The sequence below is a fragment of the Silene latifolia genome, chromosome X (assembly GCF_048544455.1).
Source record: "Silene latifolia isolate original U9 population chromosome X, ASM4854445v1, whole genome shotgun sequence".
NCBI lineage: Eukaryota > Viridiplantae > Streptophyta > Magnoliopsida > Caryophyllales > Caryophyllaceae > Silene > Silene latifolia.
Window position 1 is genome coordinate 16954002 of NC_133537.1, and position 12983 is coordinate 16966984.

The 12983-nt window shown below is 38.0% G+C and overlaps 2 protein-coding genes across 2 annotated transcripts; both read right to left on the reverse strand.

The window, feature by feature from the left end:
- Positions 1 to 4780: 4780 nt before the first annotated feature.
- Positions 4781 to 6653, reverse strand: LOC141623038 (peroxidase 72-like). The gene is made up of 4 exons (XM_074439072.1): positions 6370 to 6653; positions 6055 to 6246; positions 5630 to 5795; positions 4781 to 5396 (listed from the first exon to the last, which is right to left on the reverse strand). Exons 1-4 carry the CDS (start codon positions 6592 to 6594, stop codon positions 4981 to 4983), a joined length of 999 nt encoding a protein of 332 aa, XP_074295173.1. The 5' UTR covers positions 6595 to 6653; the 3' UTR covers positions 4781 to 4980.
- Positions 6654 to 10759: 4106 nt separating this feature from the next.
- Positions 10760 to 12594, reverse strand: LOC141623039 (peroxidase 72-like). The gene is made up of 4 exons (XM_074439073.1): positions 12305 to 12594; positions 12008 to 12199; positions 11576 to 11741; positions 10760 to 11361 (listed from the first exon to the last, which is right to left on the reverse strand). Exons 1-4 carry the CDS (start codon positions 12527 to 12529, stop codon positions 10946 to 10948), a joined length of 999 nt encoding a protein of 332 aa, XP_074295174.1. The 5' UTR covers positions 12530 to 12594; the 3' UTR covers positions 10760 to 10945.
- Between the last annotated feature and the right edge of the window lie 389 nt (positions 12595 to 12983).

Sequence of the window (12983 nt, forward strand, 5' to 3'; positions counted from 1 at the left end):
GGGTTTGACAACAAACCCACGATAAGACACACTAATGCCCTTAGGACCTCTCAGAGACACCCTCTTTTGATGACAGTCTATCTTAGCTTTGTACTTCCCTAACCAATCCATCCCGACTATCATCTCAAAATCGTCTAAAGGAAACTCTAACGAGTCTACAGGTAGATCAACTTGCCCAACTATCATAGATACATCCCTAAACAACCTTCCACATGTTACAGACTCTCCCAAAGGTATAAAAACTTTCTCACTTACAGACTCATACTCTCTCAAACCAAATGTTTAACATGACTCGAAGATACAAACGACTGAGATGCCCCCGAATCAAACAAAACAAAGGTGTGAACACCATTAACAAGAAAAGTACCAGTGATAACATGTGCGTCATCCTCAGCTGCTTGTTTCTCCATCATAAACAGCTTTCTACTGGTCTTCTGCCCACCTCCTTGGACAGTACTGGCTGAGGTAGTCGGCTTAGCACCCGACCCTTGGTTGTTGTTGGTGTTCATAGCTGGCTTCTGATAAGAATTACCGCCATTGCGATTACCTCCCCCATTGTTGCTCTAACCTCCCCGGTTGTTCCATGACCCAGCAGGTCTATTGATCGCAAAACTCTGTGCCGGCCCCTGAGAAAAGCTCCCATGTCCCGGCCTATGGTAACCCCCGCTCACCGCACTGGTGCACTCATGTCTCTTGTGGCCTAGACCGCCACAGTTAAAACAGGTCATCCCGCAGCTGCCGCTACTGTTCCCCCGGCCACGCCCATAAGAAGCCCCTGTACTAAACCCTGAGCCAGATGAATTTGCTCTAGCCTGAGTGTGGTTGCCCTTCTTGTAGTTAGATTGGCCACCACCCTCGCTCTCAGCCTTTCTATTCTCAGCACCCCTCTCTCGGGTCATCTCTACCAGCCTCTTAGCTCTCCCAGCCCTCTCATAAGCTTCCTTAACATCTGTAAGGATCCCCACGGGTAACTTCTCCATTATCTTGGAGGTCAACCCCTTCTAAAACCTCAGAGCTAGGTTCTCATCACTCAATCCCATATCCTCAGCATACCTAGCCTTCTCATTAAACTGTTTGTAGTACTCAGCCACAGACATCTCAGAGGTCATCTCAGAGGTCATCTTGAACCCATCAAACTCCTCCCTCAGCTTACTCCTCACATGCTCCGGCACGAACTCCCTCTTCATAGCTTTCCTAAACTCTTCCCAAGGAATAGCAGGCAGCCCCTGCTTCTCATACATATCTCTAGCATTCACCTTTACCTTATCCCACCACTCTCCTCCTGCCTCCCTCAAGTAGAACGCAACTTTTTCTACCCTTATCTCATCCGGACAATGTACTAAATCCAGGATGTTCTCCATCTCACGATGCCAATTGTCAAGAAGAATTGGCTCCCCGGTTCCCTTATACTCTTTCGGGTTAAACCTAGCTATGTAGAGACTAATCTTAGAATGATCAACCTCCTTATCCTTCCCCACTCTATTTAGTGCTTCCGTAAGAGCATCTTGGTGCTCCAACATCTTAACTATGTCATCAACGTTCATGCTCTCAGCTCTCGCGTACAAGGCGGTTTTCTTTGGCGGCATCTTGAAACTATATAAGAAAAGGTAGATATAAACATACATACTATAACCCAAAACACGAAAACAGCCTGCACAGACCCCACTGATCGAGTACAAAAACCCACTCGATCGAGTTGAGGCAACTCGATCGAGTGCCCAACATACTCGATCGAGTGCTCCGACTCCAGACCCCAAACAGACCTTCTGACCTCTAACATACTCGACCGAGCTGACAAGCCACTCGATCGAGTGCCTCGTACTCGATCGAGTGCCCCCATGTACTCGATCGAGTACCCCAAAACACGGTTCTGACCATAAAAACGTCAACCTATCCACTCGATCGAGTTAAGCCCACACGATCGAGCACCTTACCTACTCGATCGAGTGCCCCCCACTCGATCGGGTCATGCAGACTCGTATACACTACCCGCATGTTATCTCACTTACCCCAACGTAATATGCAATCTTTATAATCTCAGCATCGTAACTATAGTTAAGCATGCAAATCTACGCAATTCTTCATATAATAAACAAAACAATCTACTTCCTGTTATCAAATGCCACATTATAAACACCCAACATACTTCTCATTCAATTCACACATAAAACATATCGCTTCAACTTTTAACCATATTTTCAATTCTCCACTTCCAACATCCAACAATTCACGACACATACCGTTACGTTCACATACAAACCAAAAGACAACACATACGACCCTGACACACATCCCCATGTGACCGGTTCAAAATTGCAGGGCGAGTTCGCGACTTTAGGACGTCTCCCAAGCCTTTGCATTAGCTCCTACAACTTTTACCCCGGGTTCATTTTAATTGACTCCCTATGTTCATTAGATTCATTGGTTTTAGGTTTCAGGATCGTCGCTCTGATACAACTTTGTGACACCCCCATACTCCAAGCGCCTTACCAGGACCACTCAGGTATAAAGATGTCACCATCTCGGTTTCCCGAGGCAATGATAATCAAAAGACAATAAAGAAACAACATTTAGATTGTATAAAGTTTAGTGATTACAAACCAAAACCAACTGATAAAATACGAGTTACAAATTCTCAAACCAAATGTCTATCAATTAATAAAAATGTCTGACAACTACTCAAAACTACAGCGGAAGACTCTATCATCTCGTGGTGACACATCCCAGCTAGCCCATATGCCTTGACTCATACCTGCTCAACAACTGCTCACCATCCCCGAATGGATAACCACAGTTTTTCAAAACAAAGACGGGGTCAGTACTAATCACACAATATATATATTCACAATAAGACATAAACCAACACAGCTCAATCGTCACATAACCCAAACTCCATAATCAACTCCTCATCACTGACCACACACTAAAGTGTGTAGCCCTGCCAGAGTACCCATCGCAACAGGTAACTCCACTCCGCCAGTGGGGGACCGCAGCCGTTCCCACCTAAGCCCCGCTCATCTCCATTGAGCGATAAACCCAAATCCATTAATGTGCACATCCCTTATGTGGCGGGTTCCACAGAAGGCGAATAATGGGCGTGAAGCCACTCCCGCAAGTGACTCCACTCAGCCAGGGACGCACCCCGAAGAACACAGACAGATAAAATCAATCACAACCATCAACAGTAACCAATTCCAACAACCAACACATTATATGACTAATACTGAGTAGAGAAACCCTAACTGGAATGCAACACAAGCAGGCGATCTCAACAGCTGTTTCAAAATCTCTCTTCTACGAATCCTCCTCCTAACATACAATCATATAATTACTAACAATACAATGACCAACAAAAAAACCCAATCCCCAAATTAGGGTTTAAACAAACTTAACTAATTACTATAAAATTGGTACGTAGATCTTACCCTCGACGCAAGAATCACAAGGATGCAAAGAACGATGAAATCCGACCTCTCAAGCTCCGGGAATTGTCAATAACACGGATGATGCGAATAACGTAGGTTGAATCTCCTTTTTAAAGTTATTAGGTTTGTAAAAGTGTATTATGAAGGTGACGGAAATATTTATATATTAATCCGTGTTATTAACAAAACCCGTCGAATTACCACCCGTTAACCGAGCTACTCGATCGAGTACCACTTACTCGATCGAGTACCCAGGCTACTCGATCGAGTACCCTAGAGACAGAATACTGTTTCTAAAATCAAAACACCCTTACTCGACAGAGTAAGGCCAACTCGATAGAGTACCCAAAGACTCATAAAACCGTAGTATTACAATATGGTACATTGAAACAAACAAGTAAATTATCCTCAACTGAACTTGAAGTTTAGTGGTTTGTTTTCAATATGAAATACATCAAGTAAAAGTTCACGGAATTAGAAATGATGGTATTCATTTGGTTATGAAGATGTATTATGATACCACTTTTATCACCTTATCAAAATGTGATATGTTACATTAAAATCTATGATTTAATTATAGACAGTTTAGCCCTTTATGTGGTATAGCGAACTATACATTAGTCATAGAAAATATGTGTAATGAAAAATTAGATTCTTGCCAAATTGAACAATAAAGCACACGTGAAATATAGTGTGAGAGTCAATGATTTGAAGATATCAAGTTTATCAACTACAATGGATTTTATTCAACGAGCGAGAAGTTACGTCAAAGCATGGTTCATTCCAAGATTTATCAAGTTATGTAACCATCAGGGGGAGTTGACACGCGCTGTATTCTTTTTCCTTATCCATGGTTTTGTCCCACTAGGTTTTCCATGGAAAGGTTTTAACGAGGCAGTTAGTATCACATGTGTTTGAAGATTATTGTACTCTTTTCCTTTCTAGCATTTTTCCCATAGGGTTTTTCTAGTAAGTTTTTTAACGAGGCATTTCTTCAGTAATGGACATCCAAGGGGAGTGTTATGAATATTATTATTATATGGATGTCCATATCTTACAGAATATATTATCTTATGGAAACTCTATCCTTGTATGTGTATATATACCCCTTATAATGGAATAAGAATACAGTTTAGTCTCTCTTACAATTCTCTCTAACCAAGGTGACAAAGTGAATGTCTATGTGGCTTTTCCACATCCTTTGTGGCTTTGTCTAGTTGACATTTTTTAAAATGTCTTTTAATAATATTTTATAGATGTTTTGGAGTAGTTAGAAAGAACAGGGCCTTAGAACTCTTAATCCACACGTATTTCCTCTAATCTAATTAGCAGTAAAGAAAGAAAAAAAAAAACAGTATGAGGAAGCACAAATAGTTACGTAATAGGGTAACATTACTAAGAAATCATAAATTACAAATTTTCTTGCAAAGGGAATACAATTAAACTCATATACAAACAAAATAACGAAATTTGTCGGACCATAAAAACATAATGACAGCAAATTTGACAATAAACAGAAAAAAAAAAAACAGAGGAAATCATCAAATGATTACTCTTAATAGTGATTAACCCTTCTGCAAACCTTCCTAATTTCACCCTGATTACCCGTTAACGGCGAGATGTTACCCATCTTAATCATGGAATTAGCAAAATGTTGGAAGAAAAGCTCATTATTCTCGGCATATTGCTTCACTAGTTGCATTGATGCATGGTTCTGAGTTAACAGGACTTCGTCCGAGTTCAATAGTCCGTTGAACGCCAAGATATTCCGGTAGTAGCTGTTGTCGAATTTGAATGGCGTTGAGATATCTAAAAAGAATAAGTTGTTGTCACCTCCGGATGGTGGGCATCGGGTGCGCAACTCCAAGGCATACGCTTGGTTTAGGGACAGGTCAGGTTTTCGGTTTTTATTTTGGTTGTAGAGCCTTTGCTTGAAGCTGGTGCATCTTGCATTACCTATTGTATGAGCCCCTGAACCAACAAGACTTGTCCATTTTATTCCAACTCGTAACACAAAATTTAAATAATACTACCTAGTACCCATTTTTTTTTTTGGTGCTAACCTAGTACCCATTAAAAACGTTATAATTGTAAAGACGATTTTATTAGATATTAAACTTGTTTACTAATCGGGTTAAATCATGTAAAACTAATAAAAGAGTTACATTATTTGAAAAGTTGTATTACATTATTGTGAAACGAACCTGAAAGGGCGACAAGGTCGATAAGGTCCAGTCCAACGGCGTTGAACTTGCCAAGAATTTGCGGGAATGTTAAATTAGGAGCAGGAATGTTGTTGTTAGAACCAATTAAACTTGCCCTAAGAGAATCCCTTCTTCCTAAGGGCACCTCCCAGTACGGTCCTCCGGCCTGCAGTAACAATGTTACAGTTGGTTCATTTTGTCAAATACTAAAGGCCATCATATAATTGTACTATTGTAGTAATCTAAGGAGACAAAAGTAGAAAATTTCTATTTTGATCTCAAGATGACGACAACGGCCCCATAATAGTTTATCAAACCTCATTTATTGTTAACGTTAAATGAGGTGCATAAGTTATTATGTGCCGTTAAAATGTCATACAACGATATTAGAAGAAATGAGCTGGCAAAATGAAAATGACGCATACAAGGACAGTTGAATCCCTAGCAGCTAGAGCCACAATATCTGCACAGGAGACAGTGAGAGGACATGCTTCTTCTAGTCGGACCTTGATCTCATCTAGGACCTCAAACCCACGGACCGAGTTCTTATTGGGTTTGGACAACTTCTCGGAGATAATGGTTCCATGGTTATCCAAGAGCAATGAAGCATCACACCCCTGCAAATTCAATTACATTATTATCGATGGAATATACCAAAATGAGAAAATCGAGTTCCTGCTTGCTAGTTCAAAGGAGTATTGTTTACGCGCTGATACACAAAATCTATGAACACAAAATACCTGGACAAAGCAATCATGGAAGAGGAGCCTAACTAAGGAAGCAGCCATTCTAGGCTCCTCAAAGACCGCCTTTGCAACAACAGAGTTGACTATCTCTTGGGCACGAGGGCACGAGTGGTCGTAGAATTGAGGGTAAAGAAACCCACTATGTGTTTTGTGTGAGAAGCATAGAGTTGCAGAAGCTAGGAGAGCAAAAATAATCATGTAGCTCTTTAACTGACCCATATTGATGTTCTATAATCTAACTTTTAATTGTTTTTGTTGTGGTTTATTGAAATTAGATTACGCTTAATAGGTATTTATAGAAAGTGAAGACAATAATTGTATCTAATAGTCAAGAAATACATGCACATTTTTAATCACTTATGAGAAAATATGGTGGAGTTGGTCTACTAAATCCTCATTTTGAGCTTCTAATTGCTAGCATAATTAGCTGTCTAATTATTCGGTTGTCTAATTATGGAGGATAAAGCAATTTTTGATTCTAGTGTTCAGCGCATTGTTCTGAACTCAATGGAGTCGGATGTTCGATGCTTGTATCGGCCAGGGTAGATCAAGGAGTGCTAGTAGTGACTGTCACTGCCCTCAAAATATACAGAGTACAAAACAAAGCCACTTCATAGTAAACCTGGCCAGATGAATGGGTCGGCCTGCCTTGCGAGTAGTTATACTCGAGGCTCGCCAGTTGTCCAGCCCAACCCGTCGCTGAAATGGGTCGGGCTCAAGTCCCACATTTCCAGGCCTGACCAACTACCCGAGCCCCACTAAAAAAAATCAAAAAATATATAAAAAATAGTGTGGGCTTGTTGACATGAACCGGCCTGACCCTTGCCAGGAGTTGCCACAGACTGGTTCAAGGTCTGGGTTTCTTGGTCCGACACACAACGGAATGGCCCGGCCCGGCCTAACCCTGTCTGTCGCCAAATCTACTTCATGAGGAACGTATATTATGTCTATTGCCTAGGATCCTAGGTTCGAGTCTCAACCATCTGGCTATAACTTTTTTTTATATGGTCCGATATTTACATTTCCTTACATTAGTTATATATATATATATATAGCATATGTGAAAGGGGGATATATAGTCGGTAGTCGATACTACTACAACATAATAACACAATCTCATTTCCCTTACATATACAGTAAGATCTTATACCGATAATTGGACATATATATGATGTAAGCTTCTGAATGTTTAGAACCGATGGAGCGATGAAGGTGACATGCAGTTTTTTGTGTACGTCTTAATCGTTAGAGAACCATGAATGAATAAAACCAATAAACAAGTAGTAATAAGAAGCGGATAAGAAGAGAATATTAGGTTAATATGTTTAATTAGGTAGATATAAATAAATTAGAAAAGTATGGGGTCAGCGTAGCTGCTCCGTTTACTTTTGTGACACTTTGTCGTCCATAATTCCTCTGGATTCCACAGGCACCACAGCTTAAGTTAATTGATCTTCAACTATTTTCGTGTCATTAATTTAATGCATCTACATCATTTTAGCTTAGCTTTTATGTTGTTTGGATTTTTAAGACACGTAAACAGTTCTGAAAATTACGTTATTTTTTATTTTATTTTTAAAAAAAAAAAAGAAAAAATAGCGGATTTCTGATTGTGATTATTTACGGAGTACATATGATCATATATCAGAAGTAAAGAAGAAACTAGGGGTGAACATCGATCCAAGACCCGGCCGGACTGGATTTGACTAAATCGGACCGAATCGAAGATTGAAATCTTGAATTTTGTGGACCGAAGACCTGACCAATTCCGAAATATTCGGTCTGGTCCGGTTTTAGACCTAATTGGACCGAACACTATGATTTGTCACTAATATGCACTAATTAAATTTAGTTTTGCCAAATCAAACATAATAAATAATCAAATTATTATTTTATTATTTTATTTAAATAATCGTTAATATTGAGTTTGTAATGTCTTTTAAAGGTAAATTAGTAAACCGTTTCAAAATTTACTAAGATTAAGCTTAAAAAACACCGATTCGGTATTTTCGGTCCAGATCTAAAATAACCGGTCCTGAACCGGACCGAACTGAAGACTGAAACCTAAAAATATGTAGACGGAAGACCGGACCTAAAATTGCTCAGCCCAAGAAGAAACTGTACTAGCCTTAATTAATTCAAGCTTGAAAATGTTTATTTTGAGATCCACAATGTACTCTTTGTTTGTACTTTGATGTTTCTTTTAGACATTTTGAATTATTTCGATTAAAAAAAGATGAAATAAATCCAAACTCGCCCAGAAAAATACCTAACACCTTCAGAGCATCCACAATAGAAAGTATATTATTTTCCTCTTAATTTTTCTCTTTCCTTCTATTTTTTTGACACCTCATTTTCTCTTTCATTCATCTCATTTCTCATCATCAGCATCCTCTTCCATTACCTTTCTCCACAATAGAGAGGATTCTCTTATATTACCTCTCATACTTTGAATAATTTCTAAAATTTTAAAAAGGAAAAAAACAGAAGTATTGTTGTGTAAAAGTCAAATAGTGATTAGTTGGTGGACACTAGGGTCAAGGTAAGTTTTCCTCTAGTTTCCTCTAAAACTAGAGGAAATAAGCATCTTTCTCTTGCTAAGAGAACATGTAACATGTGACTCACAATAGAAAAGATGTTATCTTAGAAGAAAGAGAGTGTTAAGAGGAGCTCTCATCCTCTCTATTATGGATGCTCTGACTTCAACACTCTTACGAAAAGTCACATTTATTTCGTTATCATGTATGTGCTCGTAATGTTTTATTAACTTGCCAACATACCTTGCGGTTTTATCTCTTATTTACAAGGGTTTTCGCGTAAAGAAAAAATATCTTGTATAGTTCTTTATTTCTAAAACAACTACAAATATAATCTAAAATATGCAAAAAAGAGCAGAATTTTGAGATTTTAACTAGTTAACCCACAATAACCTAAGACCAATGTTTTTTTTACCAAGATAATAAAAATATACAAGTGTCAATAGAAATATACTCCCGCCGACTTTTCAATCATTTATTTACATTTGCTTTTGACACAAAGACCAAGATGATAAGTGAACCAAATTGGGTGTAGACGCCTATCAAAAACATTCCCAAAATAGAAATGACCGAGACACCCGAAATTGAAACAGGTAAACAAATGAATGGGACTGAGGTAGGACAAAGGATATCTAACAAAAATAATACTGTATTTCCTTAACAATTGATTAGTGATAAGAAACAATATTCAAGTGCATGCCTAGCTGACTGAAGGATAGGAAAACAAAGTCGAGTTTACAACTTATACAGTTAATTATTATGGCAAAAGTGATTTGGTGGAAAGTTTATAAGCTAGCTGCGGAGAAGGGAGTAGATATATCTATATGATTTGGTAGCAGCAAGGCCTTTATGTATCAAGGCTTACTCATCCACACAGTAGTCAACTTTGGTGTACTGTATATTATTAATTAGCTCCTTGTATGTGTTCGGAGTAGGACTTAGGAGTGAAATGTATATCAATCATTGACATTTGGCGAACAAGTGATCGATTAGGTAAGTTCGATACTAAACAATGGTAACGGTATTCAAATTCTAACGCCGGTACAAAACCGGCTGGACATGGACGCATGATTCTCAAAAATAATTTGAGTACTGAAGATGATGTCGGTGCTTATATTATCTCCAAGGTAGCAGGGCGGTTAGACGATAAAAAAAAAGGCATGTTAAATAGTTACTCTCATCAAATACTTCGTAGAAACTAAGAATCTATTTATACAAGTATGTCAACTTCAACTATTAATTTAATTAAAGGGGTAAGAAATTACTGTATCTTACAAGTTAAGGTTCAACCTTTGCTCTTGAGGAAAACAGATTAAGAATTTAGTGTCGCATTGTACGGCATATTACGGAAGTACGGAGTATATTTCAAACTTCCAAATGGAGAGCAGGGAAAACATAACGTAATCGTTATCCATTAAGAATACTGAGTATGTGATTACATTGCACTTCACAAGAGAAAACGGGGCATAAATTTATTTATTAAGCCAAGTTAAATTTAGATGTCAATTAAAGTCTCGAGAGGTAATACTTATCATTTGGTTTGAATTCCGTCATTATCATATTTGTCATTCTGGCTGTATTTAAGGAGCTAAGCTGTTAATATCTGCTAAACTAGCAATGTTTTTGAGAGCGGAAAGAAGTGGTAATCGATCAATTTATAAGTCTAACATTATCATTTGCACAAAGTTACGGGGGTCAATCACCACTTTCCCGTAATTGTTTGTGTATTTTGCGTCATGGTCATTTGTGACATTCTCCGAAACAAAATCAAAGTAAATTACGCTTTTGTTTTACGAAATTGGAAAAAACAAGGAAAAAAACTCTAAAATTAAGATCGATCAATGAAATTTGGCCTTGAATTCAATTATTTTATTGCAAATGAATAGATACGTACAACTTAATAAGATCACACAACATAAAATAAACACACGCAAATTTCTAATTGAAGAAAGAAAACAACATAAAGATAACAATTCTTCAAAATAAAAAACAGAGAAAAAACAGAGGAGCAATGTTATTTGGAAACAATCTTCTTAAGAAGAATTAACCCTTCTGCAATTCTTGCGGATTTGTCCTTGAGCACCGGTCAATGGAAAGAGGTTACCCATCTTAACCATAGACTTAGCAAAATGATCGAAGAAAACCTCGGTATTCTCAGCGTATAGCTTAACAAGTTCCATGGAAGCGCGGTTCTTGGTTAGTAAGACTTGGTCGGAATTCAACAACCCATCATAAGCAAGGATGTTCTTGTAGTACAAGTTGTCGAACTTGAAAGGGGTAGTATGGTCCAAGAAGAACAAGTTTTGGTCGCCACCGGACCTTGGACATTGTTGGCGCAACATGGAGGCGTACGCTTGGTTTAACGTAAAGTCTGGCTTTCCGTTTCCATTTTGGTTGTATAGCCTTTGCCTAAAGGTGGTGCACCTTGCATTACCTATTGTGTGAGCTCCTGGAATTGTAAAATGACAAGAAAATGTATTAGCATCCTGAACTCCTGGATGCGGTTGCCAATTTGGCGACTGATTCAGTCGCCAAATTGCCAACTGTTATTAATGGTCTCTAAAAATAGTCGCCCATTTTGTTATTTCTTGTATTGATTGACAAAATGTGAATATGGTGGTACTGATTCCAATAGATTAATTGATATAGTTATCGGAACAAACCTGAGAGGGCGACAAGGTCAACGAGGTCAAGGCCTTGGCGTTTAAACTTGGTAAGAATGGTTTGGAAGGTGTTGTTAGGAGCAGGAATTTCATTGTTTGATCCACTCAAACTTGCTCCTACAGAATCCTTTCTTCCTAGAGGCACTTCCCAGTTTGGTCCACCGGCCTGTATTAAAAACATTATTAGTCGTTGAAAAATATAATATTTGGTGTTTTTGTCATGTAATGCACAAACCATATACTAAAAGTCTAGTACTACAACTTAACATTCCAAACATTATCTCATTGTCTTACAAAATCTCATCTAGCGTGTCGTATGTAAGTTTAAATCGTTTCAAGAAATTATTCGGATTACTCGTAATACAAATTGCATTAAGAAAAGTACTATATACTGCTAGTTCATAATAGTAATGCAAGTAAAATAAGGCTTACAATAACAGTTGAGTCTCTTGCAGCTATAGCCAAGATATCGGCACAAGACACCGTGTGAGGGCATGCTCTCTCGATTTCAGCCTTGATCTCATCGATAACCTCAAACCCTCGAGCTGAGTTCTTGTTAGGGTTTGATCCCTTCTCTGAGACAATGCTCCCACTGTTGTCTAAGAGCAACGAAGCATCACATCCCTGCAATTCAATATAATCAAAAATGATCACCAATTACTTCATAAGTAATGTGTCTTACTTGATCATCATAATATTAAACATTTAAAAGCAAGCGAAAAGATATACCTTGACGAAACAGTCATGAAAATGGAGCCTAAGCAAGGAAGCAGCCATCCTAGGATCCTTGGCGACCGCCTTCGAAACCACTGAGCTCACAATATGTTGAACATGTGGGCAAGAACGGTCATAATATTGAGGGTAAAGATAACCATTGTAGTTTTTGGAAGCAATGCATAGTGGTACAATTGCTAAGAGACTAAGGAAAATGAAGTAGCTCATGGATTTGGACATTTTGGATGAATAATAATATTTCTATGATAGATTTTGTATTTTTGTTTTGTGTTGTATTGTTTTGTGAATTGTTGAAATGAATTTGTTGGTATTTATAGTGAAAAAATAGGGCAAAGTCAAAGAAAATGAAAGGTGTAAACAAGGGAGGTGGAGTTGGTCAACAAGAGACATACTCATGTTGCTCAAATTATTTGATGTTTAAAGAGTGAATGTAATATAAAAGATAATAACCTTATTATAAACATATAATTTGTTAGCTAAAAAGTATGGGAATAGGGTTAAAAAAGCAAAATAATGACCAACTTTCTAGCTTTTGATTAAAACTAAATGATAAGATTAGAAGAGTATTATTATTTGACAAAGTTTAATTATGAGGTGCTTTTTAGTTTGTTAGTACAACTTGTGCTTAAAGGATTATTAAGGGAGGACTACAAGGTAAGTTGTAGCATGCATT